This window comes from Cannabis sativa, chromosome 1 (genome assembly GCF_029168945.1).
Source record: "Cannabis sativa cultivar Pink pepper isolate KNU-18-1 chromosome 1, ASM2916894v1, whole genome shotgun sequence".
NCBI lineage: Eukaryota > Viridiplantae > Streptophyta > Magnoliopsida > Rosales > Cannabaceae > Cannabis > Cannabis sativa.
Window position 1 is genome coordinate 44,954,328 of NC_083601.1, and position 22,358 is coordinate 44,976,685.

The following is a 22,358-nucleotide window of genomic DNA, read 5'->3' on the forward strand; positions in this document are numbered from 1 at the left end:
ATGAGATTTTCTTTCTTTCCATATTAAATTATAAATCTAGTATGTATGTATACCAAAAAAACATATTGAGGTAATTATAAATCGGTTTAAATTGGTTCAATTTGAAAACATTACACCCAGACCAGGGAAGGGAAAAAGAATTATGTAGATGATTTAGGACAACTCCATAAAACCAAAACCAACTTTGCTCATTAATAAGCCGTCGTCTCTCATCTAAAGCATCTCATTTAGGCTCTAGCTTAAAACACTCTTGTCGTTTATTGCAATTTACATGTCGTTTGATTATTTATTTATGCACACATTTTTGCTGCAGGAACATTTTGCTTGTGCAAAACGAAGGGTGTCTTCTATCTATTTCAGCAATTTAGAGGAATTTAATATAGGTTAAAGAATACAGGCAGGCAAAATACAAGTGCAACTGAAATGAAACCATTTTAGTACTTTACTACTACATGGTATTAGTACATACACCAAATACTCAAAAGAGCCTTGAAAAAGAAGAGAAGTGATATATCCCATTCAGCAGATATAGATAGAAACTCATTTGAGTCCGTGTGTCTACCTCTTAATTTACTAGAGTAGAACAGAACAGATAACCCCATAATACAATACATTAAAAGGAAGAAGAATAGAAAAATATGGCATGGAATGGAAGCTCAAGCGGAGCTTCTCATCTCAAATGAATTAATTTCACAACACAAGTCCCTTGCCATTGTCACTCTATCGTGACAGAAAAAACAGTGGTCCCAACTTATGTTATGACAACATTCTCTAGTAAGTAATAGATTTATCAAAATGGTCTAGTGTGACGACCTCTGGCTCGGCCACAGAGAAGGGCATTTCTGGGAATTGGATATTCATCTCTCCATGAGTTTGATGGGGTGTATACTCTCATATAAAATTGCTGCCCCAAGTACTGCCTTGCCCAATTCTCCGACCTAATGTTCCACATTCCTACATTGTCCAAAGCCATGTAGATTGCCGTCCAAGCCTTGGGATAAACCTACACATTTAAAACATGAAAATATAGTTTCAAAAGTAAAGTACATAATCTAATAAATTTTATTAAGTTTCTACATACTCTGGACTATCTAACATTCTCTCAAAACGGTGGCTATTTTGGTTTACTAATCTTAAATGGCTCAACCAAAAGTAGTTTCAGACTCCTCCAATCACAAACAACTATTTTGGCTTTTTTGTTTCTAAACTGGTTTTGCTTGCTCATGATATTGTTTAAAATGTGGAAATATGGTGTAACTAACTATAATCTTATAAATCTTATTAAGTATCTTGGATGTGGAGATAAACTTCTAACAAACACTACTCCTAAATTCAGACACCAAGACTTGTTATCTTGTCTATATAATGATACCTGAATAGTGCAACGAGCCACTCCGTCTCTCAAATTGTAGCGCAATCTGCTGGCTGGAGTCCACTGTCCACCGTCCATTCTGTTCATGATCAAAATAAATCCCAAAGTTAAGAAAACTAAAAAGGAAACTTACTAATACAAAGTTTTGCAAGAGAAGCAATAAAGTAAACTATATCTTACTTACCCAACAACGAAGAAGGAATAGCCATCAATATGCCAAGACTGAACTTCGTTTTCCCAGTTCTGAAAAACAATCTCCACGAATTCGTGGAAATTCGCACTCAAGACCGCTGTCTGGAGGTAGGCACCACCACCAGTGGGGCTGGTGGGCATGCCTCCGAGGTTGAACACTCCAGGAATCTTAAAGTAATCAGCCAATTTCAGCGGCGTGTCGGGTGCAACATACGACACGCTGTTCACTGCGTACCTTTGTTTCCCATTGATCCAAGCATTTGAGTTCGCAAGCATGATCGTACGGCTTGGCTTGATCATACCGTAGTGGTACGAACCTTGAGGATTTGGTCTTGGCCCACTAGCCGTTAGATTACGCCTAACGAAACAAAAATAAAAAGTTTCTATCTTTAGTTATTTTCTTTGCTATAAAATACTAACAGAGTCAGAGACTAAGAATATGGTTTGGTTTAGTTTGAGTACCTAATTGATCTTGCCTGATTAACGGACCAAGCAATCTGAGTGGTGGGACCGCCGGGGACAGGGCCAGAAACTCTCTGAAAAGAGTTGCTGTAGTGAAGAACAGCGGTAGTAGTAAGTACCTTGGTGGTGAAACGAGATGAAACGACGACGTAGTAGTCCTTTGGAGGCTGATTAGCAGTGACCAAAACAGAGTAGGATTGCCCCAGATGAACATCAAGTGAGGCAAAGCTATTCTGAATTGTATGAGACCCTTCTACCTCTACAAGTTTCAGAGAATGACCTTGAATTCTGAAGTTAATGGATGTAGTAAGCCCCACATTCGATATTCTGAATCTGTATGTCTTTCCTGTAAATCAAAACTCTGTTATTAAATAAAATGGGAGTTTTGTATTATCTCTCTAGGTGTTTGACACTTGTGAGTTGTGACCGACACACACCACAATACCTTGATCAACGGTGAATGTGTAGCCATTCCAACCTCGACCGTTGATGAGAAGTCCATCAGGGGAAGGAAGGTTTCGACCACTCTCCAAAACTTGTCTTAGTCTCTAAAGAAAACACCAAAGACAATCAAATTATTAGATCAACTAAAAAGTGACCATTTTGATACTAAAAAAAAGTTAAGTAAGAAATGTTACATAGTGATTTGTCTTGTACCAATCCCCAGCTAGGACTGTAAAGTCTCCAGCAGGAGGAGGAAAAGGGACAGGAATGCGAGGACGGCTCCATATTCGGATGCCGCCAAAGCCTCCGGCAGCCTTGTGGAACAAGAATGAAGGGAAATAGAAGAAGCTACCAATTTGATCTTTAACTTGAAGAACAAATGTGAAGTTCCTCCTCGGCATAATAGGACAGTTTGTGCCATATACACCATCTTGCCATGAGTTTCTTCTGTGTTGCAATCCATCCCTGCAGTCCAAAATCAAGACATGTACGGTTTGATCATCAGATACAATAACGACATGTCGTTCTAAACTCTGCTTCTTCAGTAAGTAGGCTTGGCATTAAATTTTTAACATTTATTAAGTTCTTAAATAATGTAATTTTGTAGTAGGATTGCCCATTAAACTAGTTTGACTAATCTTAAAGACCCCACACGTTTACACCCAGCTAAGACCTGAAATCTCATTGAATAAAGAAAATATAGTAGCACGAGCTTGCACATGAGACTGAGAGAGATATCTTGTGAGAATCTTTATTTATAATTTGGCAGGTTTTGTAGAAAATGCATATTTATGATGATGATGATCCCACTGAATGAGTAACTGGTGGATCTAGTTGTGTGTGCCTAGTAAAATATAATTCTTCCAGCTATTTAATGTTATATTTATTATGTGGGGATGGAGAGGCCGAGATCTAGCATGGGGAAAGTGACATTTACCATATGCAAATCAATTAAATGATATATCATAATATTATTATAGTAAATTAAAGTGTGTCGATGATAATGAGGCCCAACACAATATTTAGTTAGAAAACATAAACAGAAGTTTACCAATTAAAAATCATTCGAACCAAAAAGAGTTAGCTCCTCTAGGGGAAGGTACCACCAATTCGACAAAAATTGCTTAAAAGAAGAAAGATGCTGTTCAGTCCCAATGCTTTTGCTTAATTTTATTAGTGTTAAGTAAAAGGAAAGACACAAAGACCACCTCATTTTGCTAAAAAGAATAAAATAAATATGTATAACACTCAACAAAATGACCAGAGTAACCCTGCATTCAATTAAATTTTCCTATTAATTTAGGAGACATTAGTCATGAGAAAATCATTAAGGGAAAAGGGTTAAGTTAGTTAGTAGTTATATGCATATTAGTTTAAAAGCCAAAGATCTATTAAACGTGGATTGAGTAAAGTGCATAAGCTTTCTTCCTTAACTCAATATTATACAAAGAGTAAAAGTATCACATTTTGTCCCAAAAAATGATTCGCATTGTCAACTAGGTTAGAAAGACCACTTTTATTTTACCATTTTCTAACCCAATTTTTCTCAACAAGAGAAGAAAAGATTGAAAAGATTGAGACACGAAAAGAATGGAGAACATTACCAGGAAACAAGGAGTGGTTCTCTGAGATAATTGTAGACATTGATGATCAAATTGTCGTTTGTTACAGCATCAATCTGAGGCCCTGGAAATTGACCATTTATCAAGATCCCCTGCACCCACCACCCACATTGTTATTCCTATACTTTACTGAACAAGACTGAAAAGGGACTTTTTTTTTTCTCGCATTCAAACCAGAAAATGAAGAAAGAGAAAAGAGTAGTTAAAGCTAAAAAAAAAAAACCCAAATACCTCTTGCTTAACACCGAGAGGATATATGTCACCATAAGTGAATTTCCACGTGAAGAATCTATAAGGGTTTTCACCATTAACGCCAAAAAGTTGGACAAGTACCAAAACAATGAGAAAACAAAGAAATTTGCAGTTTTTCATTTTCAACACTACTCTCTTTACTACCAATGACAAAGTTCTCAACTTTTTCCTATAATGTAGTCAACCACAATGAGAGTAGATCTGAGAAAAGAGAGAGAGACTGATATATATCCAGAAACAGAACACCCTTATGATTATAGAGAGGAAAAACAAGATGAGGTTCTGAGCTCTCTCTTTCTAAATCTATCTCCTTTACTCTAACCTTAGAATCTCCTTTTTTTTTCACTACATACTGTTTATTGTTGTGTAATGCTTTTTGTCTGAATAGAGGTCAGATTTTGTATACAATACAAAGCAAGAGAGCAAAGAGAAAATGGCCTTGTGAGCTGTCAGTGGACTAGGCTGAGAAAAACTAAAATGGCCTTGATGGTAATTTAGGTGGGGTCAGGAATCTAGGCATTCCAATTTGCTGTTCTTGATTAAATTAATGTATTAGTTGGAAACCAATGAGGGAAAGAAATAAAAGCCAAACGAGTACTCTTAACAAAAACTCTCTTTGTCGTTTGGTAAGATAATAAGGTTACCCCATTCACGTGTAGTTTAAGTGCTTGTTATATTGTTATTAATATTGACCATAATAGTAGTAGTAATGAGTAGTGACAAACCTCCATGCTGATGAACGGTAATGACTATTATTTTTATTTTTGATGAAGAAGAAAACCCATCATTGATTCATGATTAACGCTGTTTATATGCATAACTACAGGAACGGTTTTTTTTTGAAAAAAAAAAAAACAAAACAAAAAAAGCCATGAATGCCTGTGACATTGTGAGACATTATTATTAAATTCATAGAAAGGGATCCCATGAAAATTGGTCCCATTTCTATTTTCTTAGTCACGACAAGAAACCAAACCGTACTCTTAAGCTGTACGTGATACAAGTTGAGACCACGATTAAGAACTATGATTAGCATTCATTATCTTAATTTTTATAAATGTACCATCACATTTAAATTAAACTGTTTAATATTTTTATTTTGGTGGGAACGAAGTAAACCCATCAATCAATATTGGTAATTTTTAGAAGATCCAGACACACCACATTTGCACATGTAACATCATAATTGATAACTTAATAATCAATATATTTATATATGCACTTGCACATGCACCTAATCAATTTTATAATCATAGGATGGTGTAAGGTCTTTTTCTTCAACTAAAGAAAATGTAATGTTCGTCATTTATTTAATAAACTTGAAAGTTAAAAGTCTTTGCTTATTTATTATTTGTATTGTATGTGTCGAATAGATTGTTACTTTTTGTTTGGAATTATATATTTTATCATAAACACAGTAGTCATCAAGCGGGGATAGCTCAGTTGGGAGAGCGTCAGACTGAAGATCTGAAGGTCGCGTGTTCGATCCACGCTCACCGCATTTTTGTTCAACCAGTATGAATTTTTGTATCGAACATAGCTAGAAACTCATTATCTTTTACTTAGAATTTATCTACAGACAGATAGTATATACAAATTAACATAGAATCTATTTTCTTTGGACAAAGAGAAAATGTTTTATAATCCTTAGCATAGCCTAATATCCTTAGTGAACGACGATTGTTTGTTCTGTTTTTCATTGAAGTAAAATATACACACACACACACAACTGGTAATCTCTTTTATCCAAATAAACCATTAACAAAACGAAAATAAATCTTTTTCAGTATGTCTAAAAAGAAAGTGAGCTTGATCAACAAAGGTCCCCATGTGAGTTCTCATGAACATTTGACTCTCAATTTTGTCTCTCAAATTCATTATCATCATCAATCTATTTCGATCCACGCTCACCGCATTTTTGTTCAACCAGTATGAATTTTTGTATCGAACATAGCTAGAAACTCATTATCTTTTACTTAGAATTTATCTACAGACAGATAGTATATACAAATTAACATAGAATCTATTTTCTTTGGACAAAGAGAAAATGTTTTATAATCCTTAGCATAGCCTAATATCCTTAGTGAACGACGATTGTTTGTTCTGTTTTTCATTGAAGTAAAATATACACACACACACACAACTGGTAATCTCTTTTATCCAAATAAACCATTAACAAAACGAAAATAAATCTTTTTCAGTATGTCTAAAAAGAAAGTGAGCTTGATCAACAAAGGTCCCCATGTGAGTTCTCATGAACATTTGACTCTCAATTTTGTCTCTCAAATTCATTATCATCATCAATCTATTTCGACATTGCAGGTTATACTCAACAATGGATATGTGAAACTAACGATATCAAAGCCACAAGGATACTTAAGTGGGATTACTTATGGAGGAATGGACAATGTTTTGGACCCCAATTCAAATGAAGCCAGTAGAGGGTATAACCTTTAAAGTTTGAATATGTCATAGTGGTATTGGAATATCTCTACCAAGTCTCATAATTCTTCCTTAATTTTTTTTTTGGTAATGTGTAGATATTGGGATGCTAATTGGAGTTGGCCTGGTGGTCAAGACAGATATAAGTTGTATGTTTTTTGACATATTTTCTACACTGAACCAATGAAATTTAAAATTAATGAGTGACTCATTTTTGTATAAACACAGATTGAGTGGAGCTGAATATAGTGTTGTCAAAATGAGCAATGACCAGATAGAAGTTTCATTCAGGAATATATACGATCCATCTACCAAGGGAAACAATTTGCCACTTAGTGTGGACATAAGGTCTTACTTTCAGTTCAATCTTGCTTGATTAAAAAGCTCTGCAAACTCTTGCTCAAGTGTTTGTAGATTACTTGTCAACTTTGTTTAGGTACATATTGAAGACTGGTGTTTCGGGTTTCCATTGCTACGCAATATATGAGCGGCCTTCAGGCAGCCGTGCCTTTGACCTTGCTCAGACAAGGATGGCTTTTAAGCTGACACCAGAAAAGTAGAATATTTAAACTTAGTCTGTTTGGAGGCCGAACTTTTTAGATGTTTGTGTTAATTTTGTTTCTTGTGAGTTGAATTAGGTTCCACTACATGGCTATTTCTGATGAGAAACAAAGAGTAATGCCAATGCCACAAGATCTGCTTCCAGACAGAGGCAAAGTGCTAATTGTACCAGAATCAGTTTTGTTAGTTGATCCCATTAATCCAGATCTCAAAGGCGAGGTGATGTTGCATTACACGAGTTTATTTGAGTATGTTTGTGTAGTGGAACAACCTTAATGAATTCCTAGTTGAATGCAGGTTGATGATAAGTATCAGTATTCAATGGACAACAAAGATGGTGGAGTTCATGGATGGATAAGTTCTCGCCCTGTTATAGGTTTTTGGGTTATCTTTCCCAGCAATGAATTTCGTAATGGTGGTCCAACAAAGCAAAATCTCACAGCACACACCGGTCCAACATGTCTTGCGGTAATGACCAAGATTATCCAGCTTCATGAGATGACAATTTTCCAATATTCTCAAGCTGAAAAAAGTTTGAAAGTATGAGATAGAACATCTAAATTTTATTACTACATTTCAACAGATGTTGCATGGAACTCATTATATTGGAGAAGACATATTAGCTCATTTTGAAGAGGGAGAGACATGGAGAAAGGTTTTTGGTCCTTTCTTTGTATACCTCAATTCAACCTCAGATGTATCAAATGCACACAACCTATGGTTAGATGCCAAAAAACAGGTACTAAAACTTCACTCACATTTTCTTTTGATAATACTTTGTTGGTCTAACATAATTCTACTATCATCAATGACTGAAACATTTGTTGGTTGATTGGTTATGTGCATGGTTTATTGTAGAGGCTGTTAGAAGAGATGGCTTGGCCTTACGATTTTGTCTCGTCGCCATACTATCTTAATGCTAATGAGCGTGGTTCAGTTTCAGGAAAACTTCTTGTCCAAGACAGGTAAGAATATTGCATTCATGTCCTATACTTTATCTCTACTAAAATTACTTCTACTTATTCAAACATTTCACATTACTTCAGGTATATTTCTGAATCTCTGATACCTGCCAAAAATGCATATGTTGGACTATCAACTGCAACAACCGAAGGATCCTGGCAAACAGAAAGCAAAGTAAGCAACTTGTTTAAAATTTCTAAGAAAAGTTCTAGATTAGTCAATTTGACCAGCAATTGTGATGTAATATACAGGGTTACCAGTTTTGGGTGCAAACTGATTCATATGGAAACTTCACTATAAAGAATGTCATCCCTGGTGCGTATGGGCTTCATGGATGGATTCCCGGTTTCATTGGAGATTACCTTGACAAAGCAATCATTACTGTCTCAGCTGGTACTTCTTTATCAGTAATTACCAATGCTAGAATTTGGTGTTAGCCACAACTGAAATCTGGTCATTTCTTAGACAATGTTCTAAGTTAGTGGTGTAATAATGTTATGTGTACTAATTACCAAAGCTTCTCAGGTTCACACTCAGAACTTGGCAATCTGACCTATGTTCCTCTAAGAGAAGGTCCAACCATATGGGATATTGGCTTCCCTGACCGTACAGCCATTGGTTACTACGTTCCTGATGTCAACCCAATGTATGTCAACAAGCTATTTCTCAACTCCCCTGAAAAGTAAGCAAAACTCTCTGCAATCACAGATTATGATAACTGTTGTTAACTTTCTATGTTGCTGTCTCAAGCTTCACTATATCAAAATTCACAGGTTTAGGCAATATGGGTTGTGGGATAGATACTCTGATATTCATCCTGAATTTGACCAAACTTTTACTATAGGCATCAATGATCCAAAGAAAGACTGGTTCTTTGCTCATGTTGACAGGTTTCACCAACCCCCCTTAACTCATTAACCTTAGCATAGTTGAATGGCTGGCAGGGTTAAAATTTGTGACTAGAACAATAATGCTGGATTTTGTTTACAGGAGAGACGCGGATAATAAGTACATACCTTCAACATGGACAATCAAGTTTAACCTCAAATCAGTCAACATAGGAACTCACAAGCTTAGGCTGGCCATTGCATCAGCAACTCGTTCAAATCTCAAGGTAAGGTTTGGAGGGTAAAGCATATATAGACATGTATTGTGTCCCAGAAAAACATACATAGACTTGTCTTGGGTTATTTCCTTAACCGTTACATATGTTGTAGGTTTATGTCAATAAGATAGATGAAGCCCATGAGGTGTTTCAAGTGCTGCAGTTAGGTGCAGATAACACAGTTTGTAGACATGGCATACATGGTCTATATCGGTTGTTTAGCATTGATATACTATCTACATTGCTGATGAGGGGAGACAACTCTTTATATCTAGCACAGGCCAAGGGTGGAGATTCACTTTGTGGAATGCTCTATGATTATTTAAGGCTTGAAGGCCCTGCATCTTCAGAGACATGACTAATAAAGGACTTGTTGTATCATTTGAATTAAGACAATTTTATTAGTTTTGGTATGTAATATAATTTGACTTCTGAGTTCTGACTTTTGATTACTCAACTATTGTCTTGCTTTGCCTTTGCTATTGAAATGTCTTATAAGAAAGCAAAGCAATAATCAAGTCTATATAATCAACAATACTCAGAGGCAAATTGGCAATGATCAAGTGCGACAATACACAGTGGCACATTAATTAACACCAATAATGGCTATCAAGTCAATATACAGCAAGAATGGAGGTCCAGACAATTGATAATCAGTAGGTAGGTAGGGCACACAATAGACAGAGTGATGATGTAATTTAACCCAAGGGTGATAAGGAATAACAACGTGAAATTTTTCCTTACAAAACAAACAAACAACGTGAATTTTTTTTACATTTAATATATGGCTAAAAAATAATATATAATTTATATAACTAACTTGTCAAGACGACAAAAAAATAATATTTCTCGAGACTCGAGGGTATTTTTTATTCCCTGAGCGAAATACTAAAAAAAAGATAATAGGGGTAAAACAAAAAGTATTTCATATCCATTTCACTGGAAATCTAAGTTCAAAATGAACCAGCTTTACATCGTCCCACCGATATACACAAAATTGCATGCCTAGCACGCACGGTGACACAAACTATTAGAGAGTAAATTGTAAATGACAGATGAAAATGTATCCCTTTCACTGGAATATCGACAGTTCAAAATGAACCAGCTTTACATCGCCCCACCGATATACACAAAATTGCATGCCTAGCATGCACGGTGAGCTATACAAAACAAACCCAAGCACAAACTTGACCACGTACTTCTTGTTTCCCTTTATAGTTTCATATGAACTCATCCACAAAAGAAACTTCACTTGCTACAGATGGTCAAAAGCAGGCCATAATGATCACTAGGCAAAACAGGTAGCTCCAACTTCTTGATTTCTTTCCTCACTTTCTTTTCCTTAATATATGATACTCCTGGTATTGCATCCTTCCCGATCATTTCAATTCGATGTATCTTGAAGTCACATAGCTTGTAAACAAATCTATCCAAACGCTTCTGCAGTGTGCGGTTTCCAGACAACATCTGGTTGGACTTGGTATCATATGTATATCCATTTTCCTCTGGCTTTAACTTTGCCCAAGCATCCAACCATCCATCAGGTAAAGGAAACTGGCCATCCAACTTGTCATCCCAGTTCATGTCACCAGCAAATACCACATTTTGGTTTGTCTTGAGGAAGTTAATGGCCTCATTTGCCTGTTCTACACGTTCCTTGCTAAACATCTGGTCCCACGTAGGAGGACCTGGGCACGGACTTTCAAGATGGCTAGTGGCGATGACCAAAGATTTATCCTTCTGAATTTCAATTTCAGCAACACAAAGTTCTCTACCCATAGCAGAATTGGAGAAGGGTTTACAGCTAAATATTTTCACTGGAAGTTTGCTTAGCTACATAGAGTAAACAAATCTATACCAGGTTATCCAAATTAACCATAAAAATCAATACAAGTGATAACGTATTTGAAGCAGAATAAAATACAAAACAACAAAAACTGTATCCCAAGCAGAAAACATATATAACCAACCACTAGACTAGTGAAAATCAGGTTTAACAGAACCTGTTAATGGGATGCGGACATGGCATTACCGGATTTGCAGTAAGAGAATAATGGATTGGCAACAGAAAATATTTTGTATAGGATAGAAGGAGCAATAAATAATTCTTCTGGCATTTATCATATATAAATCAATTCCCAGAAATGGACTCATTCCACCGAAGATGCTTACTGTACTAAAAACTATTTCATCTGATTCAAAAATCATTGTTATAATACTCCATTTCATATTCAACAATTTCAATCCAATTATTTCTATGTCATATATGTGTGGTTTCATGTACCTGAATGCAGAAGTACGACCCTGGGAAAGCCATTTGATTTGTACCGGAACAATTATACATTCTCCACCAATTAGATTGCTTAAAGATATTGTATATATTGGGGGTTACCTCCTGCATGGTAAAGAAAAGACCATCATATGAATTATCAGGTGAGAAGAAATAATGAACATCAGATGCATTTTTGCAAAAGAGGTAAATTAAAATGGTTCATTTCTTTCTGGAGTGGCTAATGAATGAGGAAAACCTGAAAGCATATAATTTCAGGGGAATGCAGTTCTATAAGGTCCCCGATAGCTTTCATTCTTTTCTCCAGTTCAAGGTCTTCTCGAAACCAAACGTTGTAGCTTAAAATCTTCAATGTAGTCTGGGCTGTACCAGAACCAGCTTCCTCTGGACACGGTAAATTATAGTCAAAACCAAGCATTGCTAATATTACTTACAACTTAACAGAGAAAAAGATAAAGCAATGCAAGTAAAACATAGAAAACTAAGAGCCCTTATGCAAACTAACAGGTAAAACAACGTGCACCAAAGTCAATTTCTGCACTACAACTTAGAATCCACCAGAAAGGTGACGATTATAGAAAGAACCTAAAAAAAGATTGATAGCATTATTTCTCCTAATCTTATAACTCTAGCACTTACTGTTTCCCAAAGCTCCTTCACAAAAGAAAACAATGACCCCAAACAGAAGACTAAGATAAATTATGTATTCACCTAGACATCTCCAAAATAATAATCCTAACACAAGAAGTGAACAATCAATGCCCATTTTAGTAACATATATACATGAGATTAAAAACAAAGTGATCGACTTCTTCTTAGTTGCAATACAATATGAATGATACCCAACAAAACCCAGAAAGCTAAATAGGAACATTCTAACGAACCAGATACAGTCGCTCCCTTGTCGGAAGCCTTAACGGATTGAAACCCACCCAATTTGGCAGAATCAGGTTCGACCCCGACTGGTTCAGAAATCTTCATCCTCTTACAAGGCTGCAAGGGCAAGAAAACAGAGCCCACTGAAGAGTCCAGTTCAGAATCCGGACCCGTATCGTTCAAATCCTCAAAGCTCGAAAAAGACGAGACATGTGCCCTAGTGTCGCAAACTTCGCAGTTGGAATTTTTATACGGATTGAGGAAAGTACAAGCTTTGCATGACCATTTGGGGGTAGAAGCAAGAGAAGAGGAAGATGATGATGGCAATGACGACGATTCAGATGAAAAGCAGATTTGGCAGGTGGATTTCTGAGATGAGGGGTTGAGAAAGGTGCATCTTTTGCAAGCCCAAGACATTTGTAGAGACAAGGAATAAGAGATTCTGGTAGGGCTTAGTCCAACGGAGTAACAATGGAAAAAGGTTTTGGGTAGTAAAGCTAACATTGAAGAAGGGTTAGGGTTGTCATGTCAATTTATATTCCCAAAATTTCAAACTATGTGGCCTTAGCCTACCCTTTCCCGCTTTCTATGAACTAATGCCCAAAACTATTAAGCAAACACAGCTGGATCATCATATATAAGCTTCAAACAGAGGACCAAATGTTCGTTTTCATCAAAATATTAATAAAATTAAACTCAAAAACAGGTCTATAATAATCACCTTGAACTTTACCCCTAGAACCGTGACGAAGACGACGTCGTTTTGCTCTTTTCTCATTAGCCATTACTTCTTCTGCGATCATTGCCACTAACAAAAACCCGAAAAAATCCTCATCATCGCTATCATCATCTAAAAGCATATCCAGTAATCGATTTCGATTATTACTACCCATAATTGTTGTTGAGCTTGAAGGTATATTTTGTTGATAGATGGAGTTTAGATGAGTAAATAAATGTTGCTACTACTTTTAGAATAACGGACAATAGAGGCAAGCTATTTTAGCTAAAAACAATATATCAAAGCGGTAAAGTTTATTTAGCATTGCTATTACCACTTTCTCCACATATCGCGTTGCGATTGGCTAGCGATATTTCCTAAAAATTATTATTAAATTGTATGAGACTCGATACTTAGTGGGACCAATAACGATATTGACACATAAGAGGATGTTAGACACTGCTGGTGCCCTTTAGCATATCTCTTACTTTTACTCTATCGAGTCTACAGTGTGCACCCTAGAAAGGAGTATTGTGGTAAATTTATTAAAAATTTTGTACAGTTTATAATGCATGGTAAGTAACACGACGCATGCTAAGTAACTGTTTAAATCTTTTTTCAATGTTGTAAAGTGTTTAAAATTTTCTAAAAATTTATAAATGAATCTAAATAGCTACTACGTATGCAATCATGAAAAAATAATTAAACTAAAAAGATAATTTAAATATCAAAACAAATATGGAATCTAACAAATTTTTAAGAGGATTTACTACTCAAATTTTCCAAAATATATAGGCATAAAGTAAACTATTTCATTTTATTAAATAGACTCCATTTTTTTTTTTTTGTTCATTCACCACTTCTTGCGAGTTAAAGCTTGAACATATTCAAATTTACAACAATAACTTTACAACACCAAGCTGAGTTCTTTTTCAAGGGAGAAGATATGAAAAATGGAAAGAAGGAAAAAGAAAAATTGTTTTTTTTTTTCACATTTTAATTGTTCTTTTTTACCGGGAGACAACTAAACTAACAACTCAATAGTCAACTTACATAAACCATATGTTAATTACAGACTTAAAGTAGAAGCCCACCACCAAAAAAATCATCTGCACTACTGCACTCTCAATAAGAATAGAGTTTTTATACACAACACTGGCTCATCAAGAAAAATACCATTAGATTACATATTTCTTTTTTTAAAAAAGAAATGCTTTATTTTCTGCCTCAGCATGGAGTCATTATATCAAAGAATAACAAACTAGAGAGAGCTACAACAAAAAATGAGACTAATTCTTTGACTAATAAACCACTAATTATTGGAATATTGCTCCTTCTTCTTAAGGTTAAGGCAATGAATTGTAATCTGTCCCCTGCTGCATTACTTGAATGTGGTGTTGTTGTGTTCATTACCTCCCTTGTCTTATTACTGCTCAACTTCTTACTGTAATCAAAACCACATAAAATTTGACTTAACATCACATGTGCAAAGCTTGGTTTCTTGTTCTAATAAATACGTGAGAATGACAGTAAATATTTTAAAGAGATAAAAACAAATATGCAAATTTCAGAGCCTGAGAGAAGAAACCATTTCCTCTCACCTTCCAGGAAAAAGACAGTTCCCGTGACCTGAAAGTACATTCCCAAAAGAAGAAGAAATAAGAATCTATATCAATACAAGGGGAAACTAGCAAAATTATGTACAAACTAATATTTGCCCCCACATGTTTTGTTGCACAAGATGGAAAAATCACATTATAAAAAAAAATTATGTAATGGTGAAATCAGAGTTTGTCTGTTTTCTGCAAGAATATAGCAATGACCGACATTGTTTTTATTTTTAACACAATCTTATCTTCTGGTCCAGAATCTTTCTAAGTGAGTGAGTGTGTGCTCTTCTTTCACCTTTGTACATAGAGAAGAAACAAGTCTACACAGGACTACCATCATCAGAATATCATTTCGTGTAGGAAAGATATAGCAAAGATTCTATGTTTTTTCTATTCTCTCCATTACTGATGTGCCTTTGTGGGTTGGCAGTGGGTACCACAAACCACTGTCTAGTGTCTATTAACAAAGAAAAAGAAAAGATGAAATAGCACAGTTGAGCTAAAACATTGCTTAGTGGTTTATCTTTCATTGGACTTACCAATATCTAAAGCATGTGTTAATATTAGTACCATTGCTCAAATAAAAATTAAGCACTTGGCTCTTACTAAACATACTCTTATCAAGGAAACCACATGGTTTCTTCTCCCCTAGTAGCAGTACTCAAAGTTTGGAACTGGGACATAACAACTAAACTACAAATTTAAGAAGAAAACAACATATTCATTCAGTTCTTATTGTTTACAACAAAGTAAAGCATGTCAATTGTGAAAACCAAAAACTCCAGTAAAGAAAACTTACTTGGGTCAGTGGTAGTGATTGTGGCCACACCCTTGAAATCACAAGAACCAGCAGCCCTCCCTTCCTTCTGGTAATAGCTATCAAAGGCATAAGAAGCATGGTTTTTGACATTATTAGGATAATAACAATCATCTCCAGGCTGAATCTCTGTACAATTAGCTCTCCCTGGTCCACAAGCCCAATCCAATGCCGCCTGCAAAGTCTTCGAATCAACCCCATCCATGGCAATGCAGTAAGTCTGGTTTGTGGTATCATTAGCCAGAAAAGTGCCACTATTTGATACGTGAAGCAAATAAACGGCCGTTGTGTTCCCATAGAAAAGACCCCAATGAGCCTCAGAAATCGGTGGTGACCTCAAATCCTCATTAAACAACTCATATATGTAAACACTCGAAGTTGTTTCCGGGTGTAAAGGGGTTCCACTGCGGTCAAGAACATGCTTAATCAGGTTCGAATTATACGTATTTGCATTATCAATAGTTGCATATGGCTCTTTGGAATCCCCTTTTGAAGGCCAACCACTCTCCGAGACAAGAACCACGACATCTGTTATGTTAAGATTCTTCATGGAAAAGTAAGCAGCATCAACCATGGCGTCGAGCACACTAGTGTAATGAAGCAGAGTATTAGGGTCAACCATCTCTTTAGAGGGTGTTAATGGCTTAAACAACGCATTATCAAGAGGAACAACCCCTTTGTTCTGCATATAAACGTAGTAAGGATAAAAATTCATCATAAGAGGCGAACCCGTTTTGGACAAGAACTGTAGAAGAGGAAGAACGAACTGGGTTAGACTCTGATTGAAGAAAGCTTGGGACGGTGGGAATGGGTCTAGAATAATCGAAGCAGCGTTAGGGGTCGAAATCTTTATCTGGGTATGGAGGTTCGATGCGACTAAACCATTGTAGAGGGACTGAATCGCCGGGAGAAGCATAGGAGCTGAACTGGGTACCGTTGTAAAAACCTCATCCCCAACTGCAATGCCCGATATAAGGGTTTCTGGGTAGTAAGCGACGACGTTCCGATCGATCCATGCGGCGGCGGTGGTGTTGGAGGACCCAATAGCTAAAATCTGGTTATTGGGTACACTAATCATTACCCGAATCTTAGTTTTGGCCAAAGCCTTAAGAATATCTGGGTCTGCATCGTAAAGCCTAACATGGTTTATCTTTTGAAATTGAAGAAACGATACTAGTTCAGCCGGCGATAGAAGATTCGAAACGTCGGTGCCTATGTTCACACCCACGTACGGTTCATTGTCTTGTTCATCGTTTTGCTTCTTAATCTCCGAAACCAATGGAAAAAAATTAGCTGAACCAACAAAAAACAGAGTGAGTAAGGTAAAGACTCAAACTTTCCAATTTTAGGGGTTAGTGGGGGCATAAGCATTACCTTGTGATAATGTAGAGAGTTGAACTAAGAAAAACAAGTAGTAGAGGGAGATAAGAGTGAGCTTAGTTATGGCCATTGAAGAGGAAGTGGAGCTTAGATTCCTCATCCTCTGCTTCTGGTTCAGCTGCTGCTACTACAGCCTCTTGCATTATCTTCTGAAAATATGTCTACTTTTTTGGGTCTTATTGTTAAAATAATATAATGGGTTTGGTTGGTTGAGCTATGAGGGAGATCTACAGTCAGAAGAAAAGAAAGAAAAAATAAACAAGACAAGAGATTTTTAGAGATGAAAGAATTTTTCTTGTGTGGACTTGAAGTTACTGGTATTTTGTGTGTCTGAACAGAACAGTCGTGTTGTGTTGTGTTGTGTTTTCTTATTTTATTTTTTTATTTTAATTTCAATTATTTATTGCTCAAATGAATTTACTAAAATGTATCTGTGCTTTAAACTTTTGGATTAGATTCTTTTCCCTTGTTTGTGGTTTAACTTTATTATTGCCCGATTTAAGTCATTATCACTCTCAAAGGTCTGCCCTTTACTTCTTTTTAGCTCATCTATTTGTTTATTTATGCTTTTTGTTAAGTGATTTGATCAATGAGACTATTTTAAAGAATAAAGGGTGTCTCATGAATTAATCGAATGTGGGTGTGGGTCATTGTGCAATATTTTCTTCCAAAAATAAATAATAATAATAAAATAGTAGAGAAAAGGACCCATTTTTTGAGTTGGAGAAAACAGGAAAGAAAAGATGGTTATTGAATTAATACAGGCTGGCATTTACAAGGAAGAAGACGTTATTGCAGGTGGCTTTATGAGATATGAAAGTGAGCTTTCAAAAGGTCTATGATAATAATGTATTCAATTTGAACATAGTACAGTACATAGCTTCAACCATTCAACTTCTGATTTTATGCAGTGTGTAATTAATTATGGAAAAGACAAAACTACCGCGGAAGAAAGCAAACATTGTTTATTTACCATATATTATTACTCAAAATTAACCATTGTCCGCATATTTAATTACATATGTAAAGTGAACTTTTCTTTCTTTATCATTTATATATGATGAAAATGCACTTTCTACTCAAGTCAATAAAATCGTAAAAACATTGATAGTTTCAATCTTTATATAAAAATATAAATAAATGATTTGGGTGAAAAAGAAAATTGGTAAAAGAGAACATTATTTACTGTTGTTTTTTATATTAAAGAAAAGATTATATTTGCTGTTTTGTTTTGGTAGCCATCAAAGTACGGATTAGCTCCAAAACCAAGGACACTCATGAGTCTATTCATTCATACAGAACTTCTGACCTTTGTTTCCTGCCTTATATTATTTGAAAATTTTGATTTTACATACATTCAAATTTATCTTCTCTATTCATATTATTAGATTAGCTCAGTTTCTTATTAAACCCAAAATTACTTCTCATTTTTCAACTCACTTGCCTCCTCTCTCCTTCCATTCTCGCTCGCTCTCTTCAAGAGAACCGAACTGCCAAGACCATCGCCGCCATCCAAGACTACTGCCACCATCCAACACCACTCGACCCACTAAAAAACTAATTGGAATTTGGACCAATCCTCTCAACCCATAAAAGGGAAAGACAGAGAAAGAGCAAAAGGAAATTAGAGAGAAGTTAGAAAGTTTTAAAATGAGAGAGATATTTTAGAGGATACATAAATTTTAACATATTTCATCAATATTGGGTAACTTAAATTTTGGTTATTAATTTTAACCTACCATATGCATGTAAAGTCCAATTTCCTTATTAATATTCATATTCATATGGGTCACCCTAGTACTCTTTTTTCTCTTTCTCTAAACAATATATTACCATTAAAATAACACATTTTTCATGTTACTTCAACACACACAACACAACACCCTTGTATGAGATTATGAGTTAGATTTTAAGATTTTATATATATAATTCTTTTGACTGGATTTTTTTAAAAAAAAAAAAAAAAAAAAAAAAAAAAAAAAAAAAAGCTTTGAGATTTTGAAAAATTTAACATGGTCGACCTCAAGAAAAGATAAAAAATCAACAAAATATAGAAAAACAAGTTGATGTGCTTTTTCTGTACGAATTCTTGCTTTAAAGAAGAAAAGGGAATTTTTTTGGTAGTAAAAGGTATAATATTAACACTAAACACTATTCCACCACCATTTATTCTTGCTGCTTTTTTCTTATACATATGGCCAAAAGAGATTTTAATTATTACGTATTTTTTATATATATATAAAAATATATAAAAATTTTTTAAGCACTGAGCTGAGACTGAGAAAAAGGGTCGTGATCCAGGAGTACACACACTACAGATTTCACTTATTTTGCTGGTTTTCAAAAAGTTGTGGAGACAACAATTGGTCATGGATCCAGAGAAAGGGAAGATGCTTTTGGCACCAATGCCACCATAAGAGAGTATAATTGTTTTTCTAATATTAATTATATTATAATAATATCAATCTTGGGCTTAGGAATCCTAAGTGATTAATTTAATCCTAGATTTAAATCCTATACACAAGTATGTGAATATTCAGCACATTATAATCACCACAAAATACTTCAAATTTATGAAAGTCTTGAAAACAAGGGGGAGGGAATTGAGAAGAAAGCACTGAAGGAATGCTTAAACTTTCTTGCATTCAACAGAGACCTTAAGCTTTATTTAGATCAAAGTGTTTGTGTTTCTACAAGTTGCATTAAAAAATCAGAGTTAGTTAGGAAAACAGAAAACTAACTCTGACAAACTATTAGTGTATCATCCCCCTCAAACGAAACGGGTAGATACTACTTTGAGTTTGTCTCATCAAGTTCGTTGTTTAGCCGTTGATCTCGGACGAAATACTGGTCAATTTCGATGTGTTTGCAACGAGCATAGAAGATAGGATTGGCTGCTAGAGAGGCTGCATTATGATTATCAACTCAAATGACTGGAACATTAGCTAAAGTAACTTGTAATTCAGTTGATAAGGGTCGGAGCCACTTGATTTCAGCAGCTCTGTTGGCTAAGGCACAAAACTCAGATTCAGTAAAGAATCTAGCTACCACTTGTTACTTCTTTACTCATCAAGAAATAAGGTTGGAACCAAAAAAAATTGCATAACCACTTGTTGACCTTCGATTATCAATGCATTGCCCAATCTACATCTAAATAGGCAACTAGGGACATTTGAGACATAGGTCAAATAAGAAGACCATTAGATTTAGAAGTGGTGCCTTTGAGGTACCTACATAATTTTTTATAAGCTTCCCAATAAACATGTGTAGGAATATGGATAAATTAAGACAATTTGTTGACAATATAAGCAACATCATGTTCTAGTTACAAAATGTTTGTGCAAGAGAGACCTTAAGCTTTATTTATATCAAAGTGTTTGTACAAGTTGCATTACAAAATCTGTTACGAAACAAGAGTTAGTTAGGGAAACATAAAATAAACTCTAACTAACTATTAGTGTATCAAGTCTAATGATACTCAACATTGACTCTCAGCAACTGCCATGTACCAATTGTACCATTACTTCAAATGCTGTCCAAATATTCAATACAAGGAAAATGTAACAAATACATTTATTTATGAGTTGTGTATAAGGGGAAAGAATAAATGAACAGCATCAATTTTCTTTTTTATTTGTTTTAGAGTTCATTACATTACATGTAACATTCAATGATGTATACATTGTAACTAGATACTTAATAATAAACATTTTTTTTCAATTTACAAGAACCCCACACTTCACCGGAGAAAATATTTAGATAATTGTACAACCTTTTTGTAATTTTGATATATTTTAGCTCAGTATAAATCTAGATAAAAGGTTTCGAAACCTCTTTTAAATAACAGAAAAGGGCAAATCCAACTATAGTTACCATCACCAATTCAGAGACCAAATATAAGTATTGGGAATTTGATTCCAAACCTTAAGCTCAAGGCCTAAAGCCCCACCATTCCACCAGCATCATTTGAATAACACATAAAACACACTATTCTTTTTGTGTATAATTTGAAAAAGGGAAAATTGTATTAAGTCAATAAAAATTTATATTTAATGTAGATAAGTTTCCAACTTCGAAAATTTCTAACTTATATAATTTCACAATTTATTAACTCTATTAGTTGTGCTTAAAATTACCACATCTCAAAAATTTATTAGTCCACCCCATAATTTTAATAATTTATTATTATTTTAAATTATAATTTTGACTAATTTTATTTTTTGAATAAAAGATGATGATTTTATTAATGCATTTCTTGCTCAATTACATCAAAGATGTTACTCAGAATTGAGGAAACCGAATAACTACAATCAGCATGTAATCATGAAACTCTAGCAAAAGCATGAGCAACACAATTAACAGATCGTTTAACAAAACGAAAATTAACATTATTCAAGTTGGAAAGAAGAGATTTGCACTCCTCGATGCAACTACCAAACGGAGAAGCCATAGTTATGGAACTCCGGAGAGCTTGGACGGTAACAAGACTATCCATCTCCACTGTGACGTTGGAGATATTTGAATTCTTTATCCAACTTAGAGCTTCTTTCACTCCTAACGCCTCAACATAACCAGGATCAACTCTTCCTTGCCAAGAGCCGGTTCTAGCATGGATGAAACAACCGGTAGTGTCCCGAAGCAACCACCCAAAACCAAATCGGTTCTTATCCGCAAACGTAGCAGCATCCACATTAATCTTGAAATAACCAACATGAGGGGCACACCAGTGCTCATCTCCTTCTCCAATTTCAAACGATGAAGAGAAGGGTGAAAAAGTTTTTCCTTTGACTAATAATATATCAACACATATCATGTTTAGAAGCAATCAATGAATTAGTTGAAATTAGGACTAACGGAGTTACATAAATTGGTAGTTTAGGTTAGAAATTTATTTACATTAAATATAAATTTTTGAGAACTTAAGTGGCAATTTTTCTTATTAAAAATTTGAAACCAAAGGAGGAGGCTTCCCTCTTCCTCTTAATTTTTTTATTTTTTCTTGTGGTCCCCATGTAAAATAATTGAGGGAGTTATTGTATCCCTAATTAATGCAGGCAGCAGCCTAAATTATCTTGTTTGTGGTTGGTTTGATTGCATAATTGATGAAGAATGAATCATGACTCTGACTCTCCAAAACGGACGACCTGCTAGTGCCACTGAGGCCCAATGCGAAGCCCATCTATACAGTCGTTCGAAGAAATTACATTTTATATATCCACTTTACTTTACTTGTTTTGATTTTTACTTTTATT

The 22,358-nt window shown here is 35.0% G+C and overlaps 4 protein-coding genes and 1 non-coding gene across 6 annotated transcripts; 2 read left to right on the forward strand and 3 right to left on the reverse strand.

Annotated features, from left to right (window-relative positions):
- Positions 1 to 419: 419 nt before the first annotated feature.
- LOC115707746 (L-ascorbate oxidase homolog) lies at positions 420 to 4,845 on the reverse strand. The gene is made up of 8 exons (XM_030635790.2): positions 4,324 to 4,845; positions 4,075 to 4,184; positions 2,665 to 2,935; positions 2,472 to 2,574; positions 2,027 to 2,372; positions 1,557 to 1,922; positions 1,373 to 1,451; positions 420 to 1,003 (listed from the first exon to the last, which is right to left on the reverse strand). Exons 1-8 carry the CDS (start codon positions 4,462 to 4,464, stop codon positions 791 to 793), a joined length of 1,629 nt encoding a protein of 542 aa, XP_030491650.1. The 5' UTR covers positions 4,465 to 4,845; the 3' UTR covers positions 420 to 790.
- Positions 4,846 to 5,772: 927 nt separating this feature from the next.
- TRNAF-GAA (transfer RNA phenylalanine (anticodon GAA)) lies at positions 5,773 to 5,845 on the forward strand. The gene has a single exon. It is a non-coding gene; the product is annotated as a tRNA-Phe (tRNA).
- A 691-nt stretch (positions 5,846 to 6,536) lies between these two features.
- Positions 6,537 to 9,898, forward strand: LOC115707745 (uncharacterized). Its single transcript, XM_030635787.2, has 14 exons — positions 6,537 to 6,788; positions 6,885 to 6,935; positions 7,015 to 7,134; positions 7,223 to 7,342; positions 7,425 to 7,566; positions 7,645 to 7,815; positions 7,931 to 8,086; positions 8,206 to 8,312; positions 8,394 to 8,484; positions 8,562 to 8,703; positions 8,836 to 8,992; positions 9,084 to 9,200; positions 9,301 to 9,424; positions 9,528 to 9,898. Exons 1-14 carry the CDS (start codon positions 6,547 to 6,549, stop codon positions 9,771 to 9,773), a joined length of 1,986 nt encoding a protein of 661 aa, XP_030491647.2. The 5' UTR covers positions 6,537 to 6,546; the 3' UTR covers positions 9,774 to 9,898.
- Positions 9,899 to 10,324: 426 nt separating this feature from the next.
- Positions 10,325 to 13,474, reverse strand: LOC115707747 (uncharacterized). Of its 2 annotated transcripts, none has more exons than XM_030635792.2 (4): positions 12,638 to 13,474; positions 11,944 to 12,089; positions 11,700 to 11,810; positions 10,325 to 11,248 (listed from the first exon to the last, which is right to left on the reverse strand). In XM_030635792.2, exons 1-4 carry the CDS (start codon positions 13,083 to 13,085, stop codon positions 10,664 to 10,666), a joined length of 1,290 nt encoding a protein of 429 aa, XP_030491652.2. In that variant the 5' UTR covers positions 13,086 to 13,474; the 3' UTR covers positions 10,325 to 10,663. The 2 variants fall into 2 exon arrangements, with proteins under 2 accessions (XP_030491652.2, XP_030491651.2); XM_030635791.2 differs by having other exon boundaries at positions 12,590 to 13,474.
- A 923-nt stretch (positions 13,475 to 14,397) lies between these two features.
- On the reverse strand, positions 14,398 to 17,805 carry LOC115707748 (glucan endo-1,3-beta-glucosidase 1). The gene is made up of 4 exons (XM_030635793.2): positions 17,101 to 17,805; positions 15,709 to 17,019; positions 14,901 to 14,928; positions 14,398 to 14,743 (listed from the first exon to the last, which is right to left on the reverse strand). Exons 1-4 carry the CDS (start codon positions 17,204 to 17,206, stop codon positions 14,527 to 14,529), a joined length of 1,662 nt encoding a protein of 553 aa, XP_030491653.1. The 5' UTR covers positions 17,207 to 17,805; the 3' UTR covers positions 14,398 to 14,526.
- Positions 17,806 to 22,358: the final 4,553 nt, after the last annotated feature.